The following is a 26,345-nucleotide window of genomic DNA, read 5'->3' on the forward strand; positions in this document are numbered from 1 at the left end:
CTTGCACCCCCCACATCCCCAACCCCCACCCTGAGCAGCAGGTTGGCAGCAGGCTGAGTGGGGCCGGCGGCTGGGACCCCAGCTGGCAAGGGGCCAGCAGCCAGAACCCCAGACTGGCAGCGGGCTGAGCAGGGCCGGCAGCCGGGTCCCTGGCTGGCAGGAGCCAGCAGAAGGAACCCCAGACTGGCAGTGGGCTGAGACGCTCGGCCCGCTGCTGGTCTGGGGTGCCGGCTCCGCTCAGCCCACCACTGGTCTGGGGTCCTGGTCCCCAGCCTGCTGCTGGCCTAGGTGAACGGAACCCCAGGCTGGCAGCGGGCCGAGCAGGTCAGCAGCTTAAGATTAGCATTTTAATTTAATTTTAAATGAAGCTTCTTAAACATTTTGAAAACCTTGTTTACTTTACATACAATAGTAGTTTAGTTATATTATATATAAACTTATAGAGAGAGACCTTCTAAAAAACTTTAAAATGTATTACCGGCACGCGAAACCTTAAATTAAAGTGAATAAATGAAGATTTGGCACACCACTTCTGAAAAGTTGCCAACCCCTGATCTAGCCCTTCAAGATTATTGCATCATATTCCCTATTTGGAAAATTATTATAAAAAAACGGACCCAAATTATTTTGGTTATGAGATAAAGATTTTATTTTAATTTGCTCATTTATTATCTGACTTTTAAAGTCATAACTGATAACAAATGTATTTTACATCTGACACAGAGTATGCGGCAGTACTTTAAATCTGAAGTATTAAAAGTCTGTGACAAGGAAATGCCCTAAAGGACAATAGGGTAAAAGTTATTATTATCTGGAGATTTTAGATTGAGGCTGGGAATATTTAATTACAATGTCATATAAGTAAAATATGGGGATAGTTTTTTGTGTATCTAAGGAATCAATTTATCGTTAGATCTTAAAAGTGAACTTAAAGGGTATTTTAGAATTTTTTTTTAAATTAAGATCCTGTATCTTGGCTAGAATAAATGAATAGAAATAAATATTTAATACATTTAAAGCCAAATATATTTTAAAATTACTCACCCACCTTCACCTCCAGGACTTCATGACATCACAAACACCTAAAATGCTGTAAGTAATGCAGCTTCCTGCTCCACTTTGGGGGATTGGTGGCAAGGAATTAAAATTCTCCAGAAACCTGAACCTCATATTGATAAGGAAAATTAAACCCCTCACTTTGAAAATGATGTATTTAATCATGTCAAAGCTGCCACATGCATTCTGCTAATTCAAAGCAGACAGATAATTGTTTGTATTTATTTATTTAAAAAGCATTTCAGTGCATCATTAAAAGAGAAAATCACCTAATAATTCGTATTACTTTTTCTAAGAAACTGAATACTGAATTGGAATCAGCTGCCTGGAGATTATGTTGTACCATGTGAAAAGTTGAGTTTTGATCACTGACTCTGGTTCATCTTCTCTGTTTAAAGAGGTTAGGAGTGTTCCAAATGTGACAGTCAGTCCAGACTGGGGACAAGCAGGGGTAGTCTTGTGTTTCAATTATGAGGCTGATTGGCCTGCTAGAAGACAACATAGTTCAGTTGATGGAGTACAGGACTGAGGGTAAAAAGATTTGGGTTCTGCACCATTTGAGACCTGAATTGTATGCCACAGCTAATTCATTGGGTAACACTTCTGTGTGTGTGTGTGTGTGTGCGCGCGCGTGTGTGTGTCTTTTTCCTCACCGCAAAATGGATGTAATAATATTTACTGACCTCTGCAGAGGTGCACCAAGATCTATGGATGAAGAGAGCTATATCAAATACTAATCATAATTACCCTCTTAAGTCCAAAACTCAATTCAGCTTTAGCTATGATGCAACAACCGATGCCTACATAATTATCACTTTAAAAAAAAAGATACCTATTGGAACTCCCTGTGACACTGCACCCCATATTCTTCACAGTAATATAATTAGGATATGTTTTGCACAAAGTATGCCTTGTGAGGTATTATTCTAAGGTTTGGATCTGCTAGACATTAATATCTCATTTGATTGTATGTGCTATCATTATATGTGAAATTATGAAGTTTGGCTATGTATGTGTTACTGAAACATGTTGTGAGGTTAAAAACGCCCACAAGCAGCCTTTCAGGTACAACAGTAAAAAGGTCAAACAATGTTAATGGCTTATTGAGGAAATGCACACAAACACAAGGATTACGTCAGGAACTGTGTACAATAGAAACCTCTCAGAGATAGCTCTACACAATGGGAACTGTTTGACCCAGGTCACAGCAAAAGAGCTTTCCAGCAAGTGGGAAGAAAATATAAAAGGGGGAAAATGACATCATGATGGGTCCTCACTCTCCCTATAACACTACACCTGGAAACACCCGAGGAACAAAGACAGAATTGTGGGAAGTGATGGTCCCAGGCTAAAGGGATTTTTAGCCTGTGAATAGACCACCTGGGGATGCAAGGCTATAAGCAAGTGCAGCTTGCCCCTTAAGAATCTGAAGCCTGCTTGTATCATCTCTTATGGTAAGAATCTGCTATTCATACCCCATCTATTTAGTATATTAAGTTTAGTTTGTGTTTTTGTTTATTTGCTAGGTAGTATGCTTTGATCTGTTTGCTATCACTTATAATCCCTTAAAATCTATCTTTTGTTGTTAATAAACTTGTTTTTTGCTTTATCTAAACCAGTGTGTGGGAATCATAACTCAAGGGCAAAAGGTGTTGCATATTCCTCTCCACATTGAGGGAGGAGGTGAATTTTATGAGCTTATGCTGTACAGTTACCTGTGCAGCACAAGATGGTATAATTTTGGGTTTATACTATGGGGGGAGGGGGGAGGAATGCCTAAGGAGCTCGGAGTAGCTTTCCCATGCAGGGGCTGGTCAGAGAGCCTGCTTTTAACTGCAGCTGAGTGTGTCCCCACCTGTATGTATGCTGGTGATAGTGCAGGCTGGAAGGCTTTGTAGCTTGTCATAGCAATACAGTGTGAAAGGGAGCCCAGGCTGGTGGGTCAGGGGGCTCAGTGGTACCCCATTTCCAGGTGGCACCCTGGGGGGAACTCATCACACTCCCATCTAGTAATCCAGACCTTAGAAGGAATTCAACCTTCGGGGTGATGAGACTAACATCATGACACTAGGAATTCTCACTAATCTCTAGGATTGCTCTCCATCCTTGGAGAAACTTGGCATGGGCATGGAAAGACAGTACCAGTAAAAATAAAAGGAGGAACAAATTATGTTCCCCTGCAAGATCTATCCACAATGGATAAATATATTGGTTTAGTTATTGGCTTCTGCTTTGGAGTCCTTTGACATGTGCTCTTCTGTTCCATGTTTTCCTTCTTTGAGAAATTGCTTCAATGATAGTGAGTTTTATACCATGATCTGAAGTTGGTGAAAATAGAATTAATCCTGATTTTCTTGGGGAGGTTGATCTAGAATCACGGCTTTTCCTCAGCTCCCTCATATTTTTATCTAGGCTCTGTTGGCCATATGTACCGAATGATCATAGCTTCTGTGATAGTTACAAGAAAGAGAGATGTCCTATCTGATAGTGAATGGGGAGCTGGTGGAGGCTGCAAAGTCCTAGTTTAATATTATCTCTTTAGGTCATTTCACCCAGAAGATGGCTGAATCTGTATTACACACCAGCTGAAACTGTGTGTCCCACAGAGTGAATTACAATATTCTCGTCCTCAAGCTACTACTGCAGTCAGACCTTCATTGAAGACTCATGGGATGTTACTGTTGACAGCTACTGAAGCTGTTCCTTTAGTTCAAGTACTTTTAAAGAAAATCATGGATTTTATTCTCTATACTACCTATCGTTTACCAGGTGTCTGTGTATGCGTTACGATAGATCATGACAGTGCCAGCCAAACTGTCCAAGGCTTTCGGCCTACAGAAGCAGCGTACACTTTCTGATCTAATGAGATAAACCAAAACTGTCCACTAAGCCAATCTGAGATTCTAGATTTAAGCAAGGTGAAACAGAGATTCAGTTACTAATCTTAAATAATTCCCTGTCTGCCTACCCACTGTATGAGCCACAGTGGTGGAGACAAGGGATTTCAGGGGCTCAACGAAAAGGAAGGAGTTACAAACATTACCACTTATAAATGAAGCATTTTTATTTTGCTTCCTCATTTAGCTCATGTTTATTAGCACTTCCCTATTTGCTTAATCCTAAAACCAGAGAGGCTGCCAAAAATAGATAACATTTTCACATACAAGGTTTAAAAATACTTTGGGAATCATTTCTTATTAAAATGATCAATGAGCCAAACTGCAAATCACACACTGCTTAGATACACAGCATACCGCTGGTGTTTCAGATACTGTCAGACATGACATCTTCACTTGGCATTTCAATTTTTTTAAATAGTTTACTGAACTAACTCTGCATCAACAGTACATTTTCAGCACCATGGACACTTCATGATTATTGACTTTGTTCTATAGTAACACAAAGCAGAAGCATCTTCACAGTACCTGAAATTGTGACTAAATTCAACGTTTTATACTGTGACATTGCAATAGGTACAAAGTACCTAGAGTTAAATATTTTCTTGTACAAGAAAATTATATTTCGCTCATCCTTTATTCTATTTATCACTTGAAAGAAAGAAATTTCATGGGAGTAGAAGTCTTTTTTACTTGATTCTGTATAATTCATTTTAGTATATAAATATAAACAGATAACTTTGATATCTATGAATTAATAATTCTATTTCTCTGAAGTGGAAATAGTGAATCTGTTTTTCTCATTTGTTTGCATATTTTAGTGAATCACAATACCAACTGAATTATCAGGTATCGTTTCAAAAGCATCACATCCCCATAATCCCTCCACTAACGTTCTTTAATATAACTACCCACCTGATATTGAATTAAACAAGAACAGATGAAAAAGAAGAGAATTTAGTATATTCATTATATAAAGTGTCTATTTTGAATATTATAATCTGCAAATATGAAAACACCATCCCACTATTTGAGAAACATGTAGTCTGTGCTTTAATGAAACCTATAATCCTTCTACAACACAAATTACCAAACACCAACACATCCACAAACCAACAACCACTGAAAAAAATCAGTATTTAAATCTGAACTAAGTCCAATTCAGAATACCTGAATCACTCATTAGAAGACTTCTTTTTCATCACCAAACAGGTGAACAACCACCAAACATTTAAAAGTTTCTGGAAACCACTCTGCATGTGCTCTATTTCTGTTCCAGGTAGAGAGATCTCTGGATAGCAACCTCTCCCTGAAACAGGTCAAAGAAAAAGGACAAATTTCTGTTATGCCTCAAGATTAGAGCTAGTTGAATTTTTTTTGTCAAAACACTTATTGATGAAAAATGATGCTTTTGACAAATTCAAACATTTCAGAAAATATGTCATTTTGACAAACATTCCAGCAGGAAAAAAATTTAAATAAAAAATAATTTTATTTCATAATTCCCAAATTGTTTCAATATTTTTATTTTCATTTTTTATTTTTTATATTTCATAATAGTTAAAATAGTCTATTATTTTATGTCAAAGTATCAAACTGAGTTTACAACACAGACACTGATCTAGAAAATATAACACTAAGTACTTTCACAGTACTAACTAGCAGCTGCCCTTCACAGTTTTAAAATAAAAAGAGGAGAAATATTCCATCTATTATATTATGTCATATTATATTATGACATATAATATGCACTACTTCTACCACTGATAAGTTATTAATTAATGTAAAGTAATAAATTTTAAAATGAGATTTTAGAATTCCAAAACTATTTTTTTCCAGTAATTCTGATTTGTGGGAAATTTCAAAAATATTTGTTTCTGTTCCAGTTTAGACCAAACCCAAATTCTGAAATTTCCCAGGAACCACAAATTCTGAGTTTCCACCATCTCTACCTAAAAATACATCACCCAACTCCAGTTATCGTTCTTATTATTGTAATGCATAGAGGATCATAGGCTATCAAGGCCTCATTGTGCTTGATTCTGTACAAACACAGAGTAAGAAACGGTCCCTCTGACCTGAACAGTTTACAGCCTACATACACAAGACAGAAAAAAGCATTGTATAAGCAAAGTGAGTACATGTAAATTCCATGTACCTTTTTTTGTAATGCATGGTTAGGAGTGTTTTGTATATGTTTGTTTTATCCTCTAGACTGGCCCCCAGAACACTATTTGTCTTAAAGTATATGGAGATTCAGTATTTCCACTCATGAGGAACAGAATTACCGATTCTAGAGTCCCATTTAAGTCTTTACAGTTGATTCCTCCAGATTACCAGACAATAGAACCACATTCTCTCATCACAATCACCTTGCTGAAAAAAATTCTTAAATTAGGGCTTTGTCTGTGGACAAAATTCTGAAGCTTGCACTTGGACAAAGTCTTCTAAACCAAATTCATACCAACCCAAAAAGCTCTACCAGAGAGCCCAAGAGATGGTACTGGCCTCCTTTTGCTTTAATCTGAAACAGTCTGGAGAAGCATATTGCAGAGCCGGGGCAAGTGTTCAAGACATATGAAACATACAAAGGAACAGTAACGTTAATTCTCTTTTAGTATTCTTCCTCTAGATGGTGAGGGGAAAGATTCAATAGCATTCATAGCAAGATGGCTAAATTATCCATCAAGGAAGAGGAGCTACTTCCCCACAAATTATCCCTACAATTTACATGAGATATTCAGTACAGAGATCCACAGAAACTCATATGATCTGCATTTCTCACTCCAATGGGTTATGCTTTGCCCCTTAACAAACATTAAATTGAGCCTGTATTTCTCCTCCATTTGTTCTCTAATCTTCTCCCATAAGGATGGTTTATTATCCAAGTCCTGCCCTGGTTCCCACACCACTGGAATACATCTTATCACCAGCTGAGTGGAGTGAGCAACCATTACCAAAATGACACAAATTGGGACAGTACTGCCACATTCAAGTCCAATGTTTTCTGCAGAACATTAGCACTCCCTTGCTCCAGCTTTCTTTCTTTCTTTCTTTCTTCCTTCCTCAAATTCTCATAAATGAAAACAAATGCCTAGGGTAGCATTTCAAGTCATAGTCAGCCTCCTAGTTGCCAGCTAACTCCAGAGGGATGTACCTTAACTATAGCCCAATTTCTGGAACAGTGTATGAACCCTGGGCAGATGTAGGGCCTAATATGTTGGGAGAGACGGGGAAAATGCCAAGGCTCCTCCTACTGCTCACTTCCCCCTCTTGCCCCACCTGCGTGGGAGGAGAAAGTAATAGCTCTGCAGAGCCTGCTTTCCTCCTGTTGTTGCTGAGGCAGAGGAATAAGGAGGTGTTTTATGCCTCCTTATTCCCCAGTGCAGGCCTGCAGAGTGGGAGACAACCTGGCCCTAGCAGTCTCTCTGTTTGGATCCCAGCAATTATCTGCAGGAAACTATACTGACAGCTCCTATTGGTTACTACTCAGCTTGAAAAGTGTTGTGGTGTGTGGATAAAGCTATTCTGGCACAATAAGCAAAAACAAAATGCAAAGTTTGTTTGGAGATTGAATTCTGACTCAAAATGATCAGTCTCCTCTGACTGAATTTCAGAGCTGATAATCCTTGCACACATTTCTTTCTTACTGTTTCTTGCTGCCAAAGTACATAGGGGGTTTAAGATAAAGCAATCTAAGGATGAATGATGTAAGACAATCTAATAGAATAAATCTCTACAACTGAGAGATTTCCATACACACAGGTGCCTTTTAACTACTTACTAAAGCAAAAATACTACTGTGTTTTCCAGTCTCCATTCTTAACAGTAAAATCATCTTATTAGTTTAGAATCATGATGCTTGCCGTTTCTTCCTTGCTAGGGATATATGTTTCAGCCCATAGGAATATGCAAATTTGATCTATAATTGATCATACATTAGCTATTCTCTTGGATTGTCCAAAGTAATCAGTATATACCACTTAATGTTCAGCATTCTTCCGTCTGTTAGTCAGTCAAGTTTCCCAGTGCATTGCATACAGAGCAGCGAGTCCCATAAAGAGATTTAGACCATTTTATTGAATGATTGAAAAAGATATAATGATAATTTGTAGCCATATAGTGCCATTGATTTTTAAGTAGAATGGTAGGAGTAGGGGGTGGGAACAGCGGACAGAGAGGCAGATTCTGCTGCACGATTCTTGACGAGAAGCCAGAGGAGAGCCAGAAACCAGGGTGCAGGCACAGGACTTTTTCATGGCTATCCTCTGTGACTATATGTCATGGACCTCAGGGGAATGCTGGGTCTGAGTGCCATGTCTTCTACAATCTCTGCAGGGGGCAAACCAGTTCCACTGCAAAAATGGTAAAGAAATTTGAGGGTTAACTAAATATAGCCCTCAATATTTAACACACCACTGTATTATTATACTAATTCTATGGTATTGTTAAAAATACTAATAAAATGTCACTGGGTTCAAGCCAACATTGATTATTCTTATTGGAATCAAAGTGCCCGATCCTCAGCTTGTATAAAATGGCACAGCTCCTTTGATATCAGTGATTTACAACAGCTGAGGATCTGGCCCATTGTGAAGAAAACCAAACTTCTGTTAACAGTCTAAGTTTCTTTGTCATACTTTGTTTCAATGTATAAAAACATGTATACATTATTCATTCAGAATTCTATATGGTTTTGTCTCAGTTTGTATAATGGTTTGTATATAAAAAAACATTTTATTTACATCTTCTTTTCTAGGGAGACTCGTATTGGGAGAAATTATATATAAGCATGATAACACCCTGTTTAACATCTCCTTATTTCAGCAGAAATGTCTGGCTTTTGTTCTCTGCAGAAGAATAATAAAAAAGAATACAGACCACAAAAGGAAGTGATAAATGACGGCATAGGGCATCCTTTAAGAATTATAACTTGAAACAGTCTTCCACCCCCGACTATTTGTCATCTGTTAAAAAAAAGCCTGCAAACATATTTGCCCCACCATAAATCTCCTACCTTCCAGGTCATACAAAAGCCACTTATATTGCTACTGAATATTTGCATTTTAATTACAAGGCAAATCACTTCATGACTGTCTCCTTGCTGTGACTCTGCCCAGATTTTTAAATGACTTTGCCACATTCAGCTTCAGGATATAACTTAAATTCTGACTAGTCCATCATTGTTATCCTCTTCTTGACATAGTTCAAATGCTGTATATCTTTGAAAATGCCCCACTGCTGTGCAGCAGCTTTGCTGCCACTGGTACTGCTTGCATTTACTAGCTGGGTTTCAGGCAGTTTTCAAAGTCCAGTAGCAGCCCCACTCAATCTGTACCACAAACTTCTGCAAACCAAAGCAGTCACTCCCTTGGCACTTGCTACAACAGGACTTTTATTTCATGTTTAATAGCACTTGACTAAGCTATCCGACAGTCACCAGCACGCTATGGACTTGTGACTTTCACATTGAACATGCCTTTAGGATTTTAACGCACAACATGAAAATCACAAATATGATTGAATTTGTCAAATAAATTAAGAGCATTGTTGTATCAGTAGGGAGAAATGATCCAGGGTTCAGTAATAAGGAAGATATTTATTTAGGTATAACATTCAGAGGAGAACAGACTCCCTGGAGGAACTGCCTGTACACTTTCAGGTCAAGGGAAGTCCACAAAGGAGCAGAGGGAAATCAGCTCTAGAAAACTTCTGCAGACCAGCCCATGGACACCACAGAGTAGACAATATCTTCTGATTTTTCATTTCTTGCACATTGTGTACTTATTCACATTTTCACATAGTCTATGTAAAGAGTGCAAAACACTACCAATCAGATTTAGTAGATTTTAAACCCATTTTGCACTGGTGTAAATGATACAAGGTGCAGGGCAAAGGAGAATCAGGCCCTATCACTACGATATAACCTTAGGTTATATATGTGTGTATGTACACACACACACACACACACACACACACACACACACATATATATAACCTAAGGTGAAAAGTGGTTCATGGTAAGTGAAAGCCATTACAAATTTTAATAAGTTAGGTAAGTCCTCTGTTACAGAAGGAGCATTTTGAGTCAATTACAACTTTTTCAATACAAGAAATCTGTATTAAAGAGAACTTTAAGGATGGTGAGTGAAGCACTCATAATAATAAAATAATAATAATAATAATAATAATAAAAAGGAAATGTAATGTCAGGATAAATATACAGCTTTAACTTTGCCCACTTCAGCTATTGCCATATAGAAATCACATGCTATTCCTTAAATAATAATATTTTTCATACAACCTTAGCCACATGTCCACAGTATCTACCAATATATTTTTGTCATTCTTGCTTACTTGTTTTTAGTTCAGACTATAAAAGCACAATAGGATTTTAGTGATAGGTTATATATAAGTTTAGTTTTCTAATAAGTAGTATGACTTTTATTTTGTCACCATAACACTTCACATACACATAAAATAAAAATAAAAATAGGTTCTTCATTTTATGAGATAGTTTTAATGTGTTAATAATTCATTGCTGCACAATACTGATTTGAAGGCGAAGGACCCAGATGTATCTAGCAGACATGCATAGCTCTGTGCACTGGGGAACAGTTTCAAGGAAGGTTTCTCTCTCTAGTGCAGAATTCTTTCATAAGTTCCACTTGGGGTGGTACACTACTTTCTGGCCATCACTGAGAATTGTGCTTACATGACATGATATTATCTTAATAACTGAAAATTACAAGACATTTTTAATAGTTAGTTCTGATGTTACCGTCATTATGGAAATCATTTTTCTTATGCAAAGACACCCAACATAGAGATCTCATATTTGGTTTGTTGATTGATTTTGTTGAGACAAACTTCAACACAACTTTGAAGATAATAGGTTCCATAGTTTTAAAGTTATGAATATTTAGATTGGACAATTTCTTAGCAAAGACTTCCAGTTTCACAAAAAGGCAAGACTTTTGACTGCATATAGTGAATATACATTGACATATACATAAATTATTTTACAGCGGGTTTTCTCAGCTTAGCAAAGCACAGAAGCTTCGTACCCTATTTACAAAGCAAATTTGAAGTTTGAATGTTCAGCTACTTTTGAGCTATCCCTTCAGAATATTTTTAAAACTTGGGTAAAATATAATTTTGCATCTCATAAGGGGCATCCCATTGCATGATGAAAAACATAGTTAGAAATACTACCTTGCTTAAGCCATGCTGACCCCATCATCACTTACATTATGCACATAATCATTGTATTATAATGAAATACATTGTGCAGACAGTGGAATGCATGTACCAGCCAAAGAGGAATTTAATGTTAGTAATATTTGGACTTCCACATTTATAAATTACATTAAAGATAAATTCTTATTTCAAGGACTGATGGCAAATTAAATCATCCATGTACAGCAGCAGCAATGGTATCTTCCTATACAAGGCAAAAGAAAGATTAAAAAGAAAAAAAGAAAAAGGAATATCTGCCTTGTTTTACACAGCAACACAAGTCTACCAAGTTTTACATAAAAAAAGCTAAATATATTCATGCCCACGCAAACAAGGTGAAATAATGATTGGTTGATATATAGAAACCTAAAAACCTGCATGTTATTTGTTTTTATTAAAATAAATCTTTATTAAAATGATATAATTCCCAATCAGTTGTTACTGTCACACACCATGTAACTCCTTTATATAACCTCATCTCAGAGTAGTCTTCTGTTTTAATTGCTTTGATCAGGTATACTCTAACGATCAAAGCCCAGAGACTTGTTTTGATGATAACAAGCAGTTCAGGAAATACAGCAGCCCAGATCAAAATTTAACACTATCAGAAGTTCAGGACGATTCTTCTGCATTGAAGAATATAGACACCGATATTTTCAGTCTCTAAAGAGTCCACAGATGTCTAAATACTGTTTTCTAATACCTGTAATACTTTTCCTGAACACTGGGTGACCAGGACATCAAGTATATGATATGCCATAAATATGACTTTTTGAAATAAATAAATAAATAAATAAATAGAGGCTAAGTTTGTTCATTCCAGTTCATGTTACATATGGAAATTTTATTTCATAAACACTGTAATTCATCTGAAAGAAAATGTCTATATTAGCATAACCTGCTTAAAATAAATCATGCAAAAAATTTATGTGAATTTGCATATTTATGGCACACTTCATAATCTCCTCTCCTTTGATGCTTATTTAAACATTTCAGTTGTTGAGGAGAAGCTGATTCCAAGTCTTATCCTTCATCTTTAGTGAAGTGCTATTTTAGCAAAAATTGAAAGACATCTGAGTATTAAATGAAGAAAAAGCAGAACTCAGCCCTCTGTATTTTAATCCATATTAAATTAAGTTGATCAGTCACAGCATTTGATTAAAAATCTGGTAAATGCTTTCCCCAAAATCTTTTACACAGCTCTCTAGTGGTTTTGGCTCTGCCCAATGGCTAAGCTATGCTCGCTACATTTATATAAGGCAACTATAACTCATTGGCCTGCAGTCTAACTATGTCTTATTTCCTAAGAATTTCAGTTTAAAAGTATGTAACACATATATGATTTGTGCACAGGCTTTGTTTCTTTTAATACAGTTGTAGGCATATGGGGATAATATTACATGTTGAGATTCTGAGTCAGTGAAGTTATTTTAACAGCTCTGTTATTAATAACCACAGTTTAGGCCCTAATGCTACAAACCCTTTCCTCGTGGGCTTAACTTTAAGCATGTCTGTAATTCAAATGCCTTCAGCTGTACTATTCATGTGCTTAAAACTATGTACATGTATATGAGTTTCCAGGGCCCTTATATAGTGCCTTAACTTTGTATAGCACTTTACAAATATTACAATAAGAGATGGTCCTGGTGTCAAAGAGTTTACTATCTAAATTAGACAAGTTTAAAAACATGTAGCTAACGGGAAAAAAGGAGATGGTAACAAAAGGTGGGACTAGGGATAAAACAAATACAGGTTCATTATTAAGCAAATCTTACCAATTCTTATCTTTTTTAAATACAGGTTGAAGTAGGACAGGAGGGAAAAAGTAGACAGCACAAGAATGGAAGTCAAAGCTAGAAGCAAGGCAAAGGAAGTGAGTGGGGTCTGAGGTGAGATTTGAAGAAGAGTGGGGGTGCTTTACATATGCTTTATTTCTTTTATTTACTTTTTAAAACTATACATATTGTTTTCACTATTTAACATAAGGTTCAAAGCACACAGCAAGAAAATATAACACTATAGGAAGAACAATATAATTTGGTGTCTTTTTTTTTTTAATGGTCTCCCAATGACACCCAAATGCATTAATACACAGACAACCTATCCTGTTAATAGCAGTTTCATTTTCCAAAATCAGTCAGTGTTATATTGCTCACTTAGCATCCAGAATTAGTTAATTAGTTAATTTCTTCCTTTAGATTATGCCCTCTCACCCCAAAATCCTATGGATAAATAAAGCAGTTCTTGAGAGACATTTTTGTTCATGTGAAAATGAATGCTCCGGCCTGGGTATTTATTTCTAACCATAACGTAAACCTACATAAAACAGCCTTCTATCAAGTTACTATCAGAGGCTCTATGGTCAAAAAATAACACATGATGAAACAGCCATGACTGAGCATATTGACTATACTGACCCTTTCAATTTAAGAGACTCAGAAAGAATACCTGATGCCAAGAGCTGTGTAAAAGTTCCCAGCTGCAGGAGACTGTAAAGAATGTTTAGAGCTCAGTGTGTGAAAAAAAGTAGTCATTCTGCAGAAGAACAGCCCTGGGGCACTCGTGGCTCTGAATCATTGCCAGGATCAGCAGATATCCGCTGTGAGGTAGACACACACTGTTTCAGCACAGCCCTCAACTATCAGTAGATATCAGTGTAAGGATGGCATGATTAAAAATAGTAGCTTAATAGAGGAAGGGAATATGAACTAAAAAAAATGTATACAGAAGTTCTTTCAAGTTCAATAGATGTAATAAATGCATCGGGTGCTAAGTATTTTAGTATAAACTTTGTTTCATCATATTGATTGTTCTGGGAATGTACTCAGTTTGTTATACATTTAAGGTGCTATTCTAGAATACTGTATAGTAATTGCCAAATGAAGACTGATACACATATTTAAGCATGGCAATATTTGTTTTAAAGCTGAGCTGAAAGAGACAGTCAGTTTAAGTAATGATGAGTTTGAATTGTTATGCAGGGCCAGAGTGTTGTAGGGTGCACTTTTGTCAAACCTTAATGTGGGATTACCTATTTTTCTAGATCGAAGGCATTAAAGATTTCATTTTTCACTTTCTATTGAAATAGGTTAGGGATAAGAGATTTGTACATCAAACATATCACGGTTTTGTCAATACTTTCTTACCTTTAGCTATAGCACAGAAGACTATTCACCTGCATGAGGTGAAAGTTGGCTGCACACTGAAAACCTTAATAGTCCTAACAATAGATTCCTGCTGTGCTGTCTATTGCTCATATATTACTACTCTCCAAATGAATCAAATTAAAGCCCAGACAGTGTTAACCTACATTTAGAATATTAAAAACATTTCTCTATCAGGACAGGTACATTACATAAAGTTTCAAAAATACTTTTGAATTTTACAAATTTGAAATTTGTGATGATGCAAGAAAGTGTCTATTCTTTACCAAATGTGAACACTAATGCAGCTCTGGCTACGAAATTACAAAATCCAATGAACCTGAGAAGGATAATATTACTGAAAATAATCAATAATAAAAACATACTCAATGCAACTTCATCTTCAATTACAGACATATAAGTAAGTAAACTGATTTGTGAAAATACTAATTTCTTACATCTCTTCTTCCCCAAATAAACACCATTAACAAACAGGCTTCTTATCCTATTTAGCTTACTCTGATTCAAAGTTTACCCACACTTTAACTTCCAGATAACCAATGTTATTAAAGTACACTTACCTGAAAAGTATAAAATCGGGTCCCATTAGGAGGATGCACCTTAGGGGAGCCAGAGACAGTGTTCATATCTGAGAAAATCATTTCTGATCACAGACACAATACAATCCACAAGGAGATACAGACGCAGAGTAGAGTGCTAAGCTTACAGATAAATCCTTCATATATTTAGGGAGGCAACTGTATGAAATGAAATCTGCTCCATCCATTCACATACAGAGTGGCAGCATTTTGAATTCCCCACTTCTACATTTGTGAGCTAAACTGTAAGGTCTTCAGTCCCTGACCTTTTAGTTCAGCTAGTTCTTTAGACATGCAGGCTGAATAAAAATTAGAATTGTTGAAGAAAAGAAAGCTAGAACCTACAGTAAACGGAGCTTGTGCAGAATCTGGCAATGCTTTGGACCTGCCCATCTGTTCCCAGTGATAATCACCTCCCTCCACCACAGCCTAGCAAAGTGATTATGCTAAGCATCCCAGTTAACCAATAACACAGTTTCATTTCAAGCAAGCAAGCACAGTGTAATACAGAGGACCTCTTCTGACTAACCTGGAGCATGTCTGAGATTCTGTTTATAGCTATGTTTGATAACAATGATTATTTTATCATTTCAGTTATTAACAAACATATTAACTCTTACTTTTGCTGACCATTGTTTTATTTTAAAATTTAAATATATACAATTTTTGCATTGTCTTTTTACCCAGCTGAAAAAATAATGCATTGCTCTTCATATGAAAAAAATGTCTAAACAAATTTTTGACTTATCTCCTATAGACTGAGAACATAATGAAAGACAGAGATACAGAAATAAAGTCAGTTTATATTCATATTGACTATTAACATTTAATGGAACACAGACTTATTTTCTCATTATTTGTCCCTTATCTTTAGAAATGGCTTCAAAAGCAATACTAATTATAAGGGTGAAATTATTTTACATTTTTCCTCAGTCTTCATGTTTTTCTCAAAGCCACTCTACAGAAACCATGACATCTCATTTTAATAATTCATAACACAAACCATTGATTGTAAAATGGATCTACAGGTGAAATACACTATATAGACATTTCTTGGAGCTATTTCTTAAGCATAAATCCATTCCTTTTTTTTTTAAGATCACAAAATGATACTTGCAAACATCTATGCCGAACAGGCAACAAGGATTCATTATGTTACTTGTTCACACAGATTGTTCAGACTACAGGAAGGCATAAAAGAACATATTCAAATGACTTGGCACCTTTTAACAGCAAAAATAAATGTTCCATTTACACATAATTCAAAGGTGGGGTTTGAGGAAAGGATGGAAAATAGAATACAGCTAGAAAGATGCCTTTATGGTTCTATCAAGCATGTTACGTTTATACAAAATTTTAAAAACAAGAGAGAAACAGCTTAAGAAATACAAATTTAAAAATGGAATCTGTCAAAAGACTAAGAAGCTGCCAGGCTGCCAGCTTGGTTCTTATTCTCTTTCTGCATTTCATTCTGAATCATCTTAATGTTTTAAAGCAACTAAATATAATATAATTCCTCTGCTTTTATAACAGTCAATAGAGGGCATATATTCCCACATATACGCAGATGCCCTTTTCTTTAAATGTGCATGCTGACCTCTGCTGCTGTCCACATTATGGTACGATATATCCCACAACAATATTTTGTAAACCAAATGGGAGAAAGTCACCCTCTGTTCCAAGTCTTTCCCACCCACTCCCTTTTAACTCTACTCAGAAGTGGCCATAATTACCCTAGAATTGTTATTTCAACCCATTCTTGTACTGAAGCTTGCAAAAGCTACTCATCAGTCTTTGCTGGAGAAGTAGATTATAGAAGCTGTCCAGTCTATTTTTTCTCCTTTATTTTGGAAAGAAGGACTAGGCATTAGGGTCCCTCAACTGGCCAAAGTAGAAACTCCACATCTTTGGTAATCTCAGTATGGAACCTTTCATTCTGAGCTACTATTTTGTTGCTTTATAATCCTCCTAACAAACATCTGCTGATATTTCCCCCCCGTTTCATGAATAAACAATTTTTTTTGTAGATTTGAAGACTAAAGGGACTAGTATGATTGTCTAAGTCTGACCTCCTGCATATATAGCCCATAGAATTTCACCTAGTAATTCCTGCATCAAAAGTCCATATCTTCTGGTTAAGATAGAGCATACCTTTTAGAAAGACATCCACAATCTCGATTTACATACTTCAAGACCGCATCCCGTTGGTAAATTGTTCTAATGGTTAATTATCCCCACTCTTAAATAAATTGCATTTTATTTCAAGTCTGAATTTGTATAGTGTCAGTTTCCAGCCACTGGATCTCATTATGTGTATTTCTGCTATAGTGAAGCTCCCTTTACTATCAGAGATCTTCTTCCCACCTAGCTACTTCTATACCATGAGCCACTCAGCTCTCAAATTTCCCTTGGAGCAACTAAATAGATTGAGTTACTTTAGTCTTTGACTGTGAGGCAGGTTTTCAGACTCCAAGTAATTCTTGTAGCTCATTTCTGAACCTTGATCAATTTGTCAACATTCTTTTCAAGCCTGGGCATGAGAACTAAACATAGTGCTCTAGCAGCAGTTTCACTAATACCCTATCCAGTGGTCTTGGCACCTCTCTACTTCTGTTCAATATTCCCCTGTTTGTAAATCCAAGGATCGTGTTTGCTCTCTTAGCTACAACATTGCACTGGGAGCTTATTTTCAGCTGGTTATCTACCATAACCCCTATGACCTTGCTTTCCTATCATCACGGCTTTTCTAAAATACAGTCCCTCACTCTTTAAGTGTGACCTACATTCTTTGTACCTGGATGTATGAGATTGCATTTGAGTATTTTAAAGCATGTTGTTCAAATGATCCCACCTTACCAAGTCAGCCAGATAACTCTGTAGAACTGATCTGTCCTTCATATCTACTAATCCAGTAATCTTTGTTTCATCTGCAAATTTTAACAGTAATGATTTTATAGTTTCTTCCAGATAACTGTTATATTGAACAGAGGGACGCCACTGGAAACACCCCTATTGTTAGATAATTCTTCATTTACAACTACTTTTTGAGCTCTATCAATTAGCCAATTTTTAATCCATTTAAGATGTGCTGCTTTGATTTTTATGATGGTAATTTTTAAAATCAGAATGCTGTGCGGTACTCAGTCAAATGCGTTACAGAAGTCTAAGTAGACTTCCAAGACTAACAGCACCAGAAGGGTACCGAAGTGCAATATATTCCATCCCCTCACCCCAATCTAAGCAGGAAAAGACCTAAGTTTGCTCTCAACCCAGGATCTCCCTGACAGAACAAAATACATGTTTCAAAACTCAGCTTTAAAAATAACTCCTATTTTGGCTCAGTCTAGTTTGTATGAATAGTGTTTTGTTGACCACTTTTTGACCTACACCTTGCAAATCTACATCACTTTTATATAAACCAAGCCAAATTTTAAAAAGATACTCCTCAACAAATATTGGTGCACTGAAATTTGGTAGCCGGGGCTATGACATCCCAAACCTTTAGAACAGTAACATTCTTTAAGAAGCAGCATTCCTTTGTGGGCCTGACAAATGCTGGATACCAGCCCACATATCTTATTGGATCTGGCCGGGAATGGATCTCACATACAAATGTCATTAAAAGAAAAGGAATTTTCATTTGTGGTCCGACAGAGATAAAAAAATCCAAATTAACATGTCATGGAATTCAACAAAAGATGCACTAAACAATGGTCAGGCAAATAACACTTACGACATTTCTGGCAAATAGCGAGGTAACCTTTTTGAGACCTAGACCAGCTTGAACGCCATTGGTCAATCAACTCCTGGAGGGAGCACACACTCTAATAACAGAAGGCCTTCACAAACAGACTATAAACTCTTCCATTTATAGGCCATATCTGTTGAGATCAAATGTGTCTCTCCACTGGTGATCATCCCCCCAATTCTGAGAGTTGGCGCTCCTTAGGTCCAAACCCTACCATTACAAGCACCATTAAACTTCAGGGCAGTGGGATAATTTTGCCCCAAAGGCTGAGAGGGGGAGAAGGGAGACAAACATTCCCCAGAGCTTCAGAGGGCCAGCTTCTTTCAGTACAGTCCAAAAAATTCCTTTCTCCTCACCCCTTAAAAACAAAGAAAGCAAGAGTCACCTCCACAATGCTTACTTTGGTGTCCTGCTGGCTCTCTTCCTTTGACTGGCTTCTATACTGTGCTGGAGCAGACTTAAGAGGGTGTACTGAAATATCACCCTCCCACTAATCCCCACCACCTCCAAGTCTGTTCTCTTTCCCTCCCAGATGTCTATGTGAAATCTTCACAGTCACCTCCTATTTCCCACAAGCTCCTGCAAGGTCTCCTCCCAAAACCCCAACCCCCCCTTCATCCTTTCCTCCCTCAAACTGCCTCTTGACCTAGTCTTTCCCTTTGTCAAAACTCTTCCATCTTCTTTTACTTTCTCCAATTTCATAGCTACCCCTCTTCAGCCCACAGACACTTTCAGACCTTTCCCACAAAAAAGTAAGGAGAAACTGCTACCCCAGCTGCTACACCTCAGGGCTTGCAGACAAGAGCGAGCTCAGCTAGCCACAGACTACAGCCATTGCTGTAGTCTTCTGCCTGCCCAGCAGGGGTCAGAGTGGCACCTGATGGCAATAGCTGGCCTTACAGCAGCCTATTGAGCTGAGCTGGTAATGGACGGCTGGCATATGCGGGGGAGTGCTGAGCACTGTTGTGCAAAGCCAACTCAAACTCTATTCTCTGTCTCCTCTGTTGTTTATCTTCCCAGCCAGCAAAACATTTGGGGGAAAGGCCCTCCCCCAGAAGTGGAAAATCGAGGTAACCCCAATAACTTTCCTCAACATAATTTTTATGCCCATGCCAAGAGTATTTTCCTCCCTGGTTTCTGGCCTGAAGCTGAAGCTTTTCACCTTTGGACAATCTAAATAAGTCCTAAGTCAGGTCCCTAGCTCCCCCTGATTCTTAACAGGGTTATCAGAGGATGCTGCAAGAAAGCCTCTAAGGCCTTTTCTTGCTGGGACTCCAGTATCTACATTGACAGTCTGTAAGTCTAACTCAGGTCTTCCCCTCCCAAGGTTGGATTCCTGAAGCATCCCTTTGTTGCCACCCATTCCTCATGGCCTAGGAAACTGCCTGACTTATCCCTTTCTTCCTCTAACCAAAAACTGGGGACCCCTGCTTATTCCTTTCAGTTGACTATGATGGAGATTGTTCCCCACTGCACTAGTCAGTCAGATTTGTCCATCCAGATCTCCCCCGATCAGTCCAGAAGCTGCAGCATCTTAGTTCCAGGCTGGTAGAAGAACAGTAATGGCCTTTTTAAGTGTCCAAAATAATACCTCATTTTGTGCATTACTATGAGTATATGTCACACTGGATTTAACTGCAACTTAATTTTTATGTTAAAGAAAACCTCATCTTCAAAACATCATTTCCAATTAAACACAGGACTGTGCATTAGACAAAGAGTAAAACAAAGAACATTGTTTTTATTGACAAAACGCAGTTTCTTCTATATGATGTCCTATGCTAAGGATTAAAATGACAGCAACATGTGATACAAAGTACATGTTTCTGGATAATTACAGGTCTAATTTGATAAAAACTAGTGATTTAAATCTTAACCCAAAACATCTGTTTTTCCATTGCTGTTCTCTACCTATTCTGGCAAGGGAATACGCCACATAAGAGCTAACATGTTTAACAAGCTAACCACATTTGGCAGTTAATAAAAAAGCCTCTCCATTGATGCCTACATTTTTGCATATGCACACCCTTGAATTTTCTAAGTACTTGTTTCATACATTCTGTAGCCTTTGATTAATTTGGAGTGCAAATTGCACAAGTCACTGATAACAGGTTCTTTACTCAGGCAGCAATGTAAAATTTATTATGAAGTATGAGATTATTGGGCCACACACAGAAACTTAAAAACTTTAATTAACATCCAAATAATTCCAAACATGAGCATTAGCATACAGACAATAGATATACAGAAAGTAACAATCCCCAATACTGGCGTACTCACAACACCATGGAGACTGTTGGAAACAAAGATAGAAGGAAACAGTAAGCAGAGAACATCATAAATGGTGTGCGATCATCCAGGCTTCCTCCATCTTATCACCCTGATGAACCTGCTAGCTGTTAGACATACAACTTATTTTATACCCCTTATACTCACACCTGTCCAGTGACTATATCTGAATTACCTCTTGGCCCACTGTCCATGCGCGGCATTTTGTGGAACCATAACTTGGGCCCTATTGCTGACATAGGCTGTTTGCATCAATACATTTCCCAATGTTTCCAACACACTAATGCAGTTAACCTCATGGTTACAAATTCCCAAAATCCCCTATTTCAACCCTATTTTGCTCTTTTGTGGTTTATGTGTTTATCCCCACGGCACACATTGCAAAAAGCCCCTATAACCTTATTACCTAGGTCAAACACTCATGTTACCTTATAATAATTGGCCATGCTAACTGCCAGGCCCCACTAGGCCTCTTGCTTATACCAAAGTCTATTTCCAAAAATATTTTAAACAACGATTTCCCCTACTTGTATAGTAGTGTTTCCTTAAGCAACTTATCTTATCCTAGCATGCAAATGTTAATACAAAAGCCGCTATGTAAGGAGTTCCAAGATCAGGTCAGGGGTCAAAAGCCAACAAGGCAAAACAAAGTAATGGAGGACTGGTGTGAATGTACCCGCCAAGCTGAGGAACTTTGAAAAAGCAGTCCAATGTTTTTAAACTATACGAACCCAAGCCAAGTATCATCCAAGCCAATGGTAGCTGGATCAACTCCAAAGTATCAATTTGCATGCATAGTTGATGTGAGTCATTATGTTATCAATATTTTCTCCAAATATTTAAATTTCTTTTGTCTTTTTGTCCCTGTGCTTTTCCAGGTTCACAATCCACACAAAACATTTGTTTCTTTTACCAAAGGCAGTGAATTTGTGAGACTCACTGCACATTTTCCAGACAGCTTTCATGTTAAACATTAACCACATCACTTCTGCTTTGTGAAATTGTGAAAAACCCCTTCAAGATCACCTTTCCAAAATCTAGCATTCTGTAAGCACACCTTCAAGAAAGTTGCCCAGAGACTGCTGTCAATGTTAATAGTGAATTGTGTGCCTAATCTCTATGCACTGCTTTAGAATGCACCGATATTCACCTAAGTATTCTCAAAACACTGATATTAACTCCGAGTGCTACAAAAACTGAAGTCTTTAAAACATTTAGAGAGGGAGAGGCTCTGACCATGAATAATTGAGAGACACTAATCCTTACTCACAACTCTGCTGAAAAAATATTTAGGATATTTTCTGTATAGGTGTTATTTAGTGTATTAATATCAAATGGCCTTGATGTTGGAGTATTTTCATAACTATTTTGGTGGGTTTTTAAAAGAAATTTGGGTTCTTCCTAGCCCAAATTTATAGCCTGAGCTGCTTTATGGAAGAACTGCAATTAAACTGTACCCTTTTGCAAAGGAGTATTTTTCCCTCATTAGCAGTACAGGGATTATGTGACTGTCCCCTATTCCCAGAAGCAGGGTTTATTCATTTGCACTGCACTCTATGGAAATCAGCCTCACGGGATAGATGTTGAGGATGCACTGATGCAGGTGACAGGGTAACTAAATATCCAACACCCCAAAAAAGTACTTGAAAGAGGCTGTTTGCACCAATGATAAAGTCTACTTGAGTGACCATTCTAAAAAATGGAGACCAGAAATTAGAAGATCCAACAAGACAAACATTTCTATTTCTCCATCAAGGGGATATGTTGTATTTTCCAAATAATAGCAATGAGGTGTAGTACTGCTGAATTTCCTCATCAGAGATAAGAAATGCCCCCCCTCCCACTGAATATATTAAAAATATTTAACATACACTTGAGCCCAAGACCTGTTCTTCCCTGCATGAGGTTATTCCAGGCCCATGGTTGTAGGAACTTTCACAAACTCCAACAAGGTGAAGGGACAAGAAGAGATCTAGAAAAATTAGATTCAGTCTAGGGGAGTCATTTGCTCCTTTCCACCAAGCAACTCTGCCATTTCCAGGTGTGCAAGAATTTTTTTTTAAAAGCAAGGACCCTATGGAACAGGCCAATTTGTCTTCTGGATATGTCAGCCTGCTGTTGAGCCAGCATCCATGGTCTAAATGGCCATGGATATTTTCCATTAGATAAACTCCTTTATTGCAGTTAGGCAATTTAAAATGTTTTTATACTGTTGTAGTTAAATGTTGTTGTAGTCACAATATGGCTCTTTATATTACAAGGAAGTGCTAGTACCTCCACAATACACCGTGAAGCTAGCATTCCATTATAAACCCTATTTTGACCTACTCACAGCTAACTGAAACTAAGTATCTGTGTAACTCTGAAGATAATTGGATTACAAAAAATAAATCCATAAATGTATAAACTGTATGCAACATGTCAGCAGTAATAGCTGACAAAATGTGCAGTTATATCAGATCCTTGCATACTGTATGTTAGCTGTACTTTGATGCATAAAGACTAGCAGGTCCATGCCTTCAAACACCTTGGAAGTGAGTGTACTGAGTATAATTGCTTTTTCTTAGTGCTTTATGAAACATGTGCTTCATTTTACTAACTGTTGCAGTTATTCCGAATACCCACACAGTCAAAGCCTTCATCAGCCCATCAAATTCAAGCTTTCATGATACCCATTTAATACACATTCTAGATGGCAATGACCACGATTCATTTTTCTTACACTAAACAGAATCATGGCACAACAAAAACCCCACCATAAATTAACAAGTTTAAAATCATCAATTCAAATATCTGAATGAGTTTATGAATGCAGGAACTGACCTAACTATCAACTTGCAGAGCCTAGCTAGTGTATAGTTCCACAATTGACAAGAATCAGATACAGTGTGGAAGCAAATAAATCCAACATATAACCCACTTGAGCTTAAAAATTCATACTGAATTTGATGTAACAATGACAAGTTTACAGGGAATACAAGATTCCTACCCTTCAGAGCGCTGTTTGGCCCTCATATAGGTGCTCAAGAGGAAGATGAACACAAGAAACCTTCTCCTTTCACGCCGCTGTGTAGCTAGCAGCCAAACACAACCGGGACAGCTCTATGCTAATGATCCTCTGGGGGCTAGCCTGCCCAGAACTGTGTGTAAGGACTTGAGAAGTAGATGGGGCTATGTCTTTTGTCTCCTCTACACTGGCTAGTACAGTTGGCTGGCTAGAGTGGAGCATACAAAGCATTCCAACAGCAGTACTCACCATGGGACATTGCAGTTCCTAACTAATTCCAACATGGATACCCATCTCCTAAGCACAATTTGGCCCTAAATAAACCAAGATTGCACACCGAAACTCACTAGGAGACTGAGAAGATGGTGTCACTATTTGTATCATATTTTGGAGACGTGGGATGGTGATGTCAACTCAATGAGTGACTGTTAAAAAAACAACAACGTAGTTATGAAAATACACCTCTACCCCAATATAACACTGTCCTTGGGAAACCGCGTTATATCAAACTTGCTTTGATCCACCGGCGGGTGCAGCTCCCCCCCCCCGGAGCGCTGCTTTACTGCATTATATCCGAATTCATGTTATATCAGGTTGTGTTATATCGGGGTAGAGGTGTAGTATGAAGGCCATTTGATATTAATGCACTAAATAACACCTATACAGAAAAAATCCTAAATAATTTTTTTAAGCAGAGTTGTAAGTAAGGATTAGTGTCTTTCAGTTATTCACAGTCACAGCCTCTAACTCTCTAAATGTTTTAAAGAGAATTAAAAGAGGATGGATGGGAATATGGAGGGAAGGGGAGTTCGGCCATAGTGGGGAGGAAAGAAGTAGGACTGAATGTGAGACTGGAAGAAGGAAGTGGATAGAAGGGGAGAGGGATGTGATAAATTAGAGTAGAGATGTATCTCTGATCTAGTCAACAGTCTAGTCTAATATTTACCTAGTTTTAAAAAATATCTAATTTTCCTTCATTCCCACCGTTGGGCTTCAGTTATCCAGAACACACATACTAAGTTGATGAGGGTTGTATAAGATAGACAAATTGAGAGTGCCCACTTGTGTCCTTTGGCTGTCACATTTGACAGCAGAAGTGATCACATTTCTATAGTGCTGCATGGACATATATTTTCTGAAGAACCCTAAGATCCTCTAGGATGAAAAAGCACAAATAACGTAAAATCTGAGTATTTGTAAACTAAATACAGTTTTGAAACATACACTTTCTACTATCCATAATAAAATGATGGTCATGTTTAAATTAACTGTTGATGGATCAAATCCAATAGAAAGATAAAATACTGTCATCCCAGATGGCAGCGAAAAAGTAATAAAACCAGTCAGCTTGCTATCTCACCCTGCATCGTATCACTTAGATGTGTTTTCCATGATGTTTACATCTTTTAAATTACTATTATAATTATTATTTATAATATACACCATGGCACTGATGTGCCTGGCACTTTATAGACAAATTCAAAATGACAACTCCTTGCCCAAGGACTCTAGAATCTAAATTACACATAACACTGCAAGGGATTACAATAAACCAAGGCTGAGAGGAAGGCCGAGGAATAGTGAAAGACCATGAAAGAAGATGGTTGTTGCCCATCTATCTAGTTAGTTGATTTAAAGAAAGATAAGTTAATATGTTGCAGTATTTTGTGCATAACGTTAGGGGAAAGTGCAAGGGCAGAGGCCAGCAGTGGAAGGTTGACATAAAGAAGTAAGGTTAAAGGAGGGATCCGAAGGTGAATGAGTTTTCGTGGCCCACCAAATCATAGCAAATCTTCCAGGAATAATGACCTGAGAATAGGAGCAGAGTCACTTAGGGGAGGAGACATGAGAAGCACCAAGACAATGCACTGAACTGCCAATGTGAACAATGTACGTAGAATAACGGGCAACAGAAATGTTGATGAAGGCAAGGGGAAAACTGGGTATAGATTTGAAAATGAACATTTTCATTTGCCCCAATATTTTTGACCCTTTCCCCGTGAAAGGTTTCTCTCATTCAAAAGGAAGGAAACCCAGATAATAGTATTAAAAAGGACATAGCTCTGCCACCCTTTCTTATGTTGAGGAGTATCTTGTTCCACAAGTATTTCCACTCATTTCAGTAGAAATATTTACAGAATAGCTGAAATTACTATTCAGCGTGAGTAAGGGAAGCAAAAGTAAGCCTCTGAGGTACAAACTGGTAGGAAAGCAAGGACAATTGCCTTAGTCATTTCTCTTCTTGCTCTCAGCTCCATCTGGAAGACAGCTATTATTAAAATATGAGTAGTGAAGGTTGCTACCTGGCATTTTGTTGTCCTCTGATTCATTTCAACTTTGGATACAATCCCACGAATCTTTACTCAT

General features: G+C 37.5%; 1 protein-coding gene across 1 annotated transcript in view; it reads right to left on the reverse strand.

Moving 5' to 3' along the window:
* PPFIA2 (PTPRF interacting protein alpha 2) overlaps positions 1-26,345 on the reverse strand; it is a 624,013-nt gene that overhangs the window by 441,422 nt on the left and 156,246 nt on the right. The window contains exon 4 of the mRNA XM_026648822.1: positions 21,062-21,078. Within this exon, the coding sequence (XP_026504607.1) occupies positions 21,062-21,078 (17 nt within the window). The remainder of the gene's footprint in view (positions 1-21,061; positions 21,079-26,345) is intronic.

The sequence above is a fragment of the Terrapene carolina genome, unplaced genomic scaffold (genome assembly GCF_002925995.2).
Source record: "Terrapene carolina triunguis isolate 2854851 unplaced genomic scaffold, T_m_triunguis-2.0 Scaffold68, whole genome shotgun sequence".
Classification (NCBI taxonomy): Eukaryota; Metazoa; Chordata; order Testudines; family Emydidae; genus Terrapene; species Terrapene triunguis.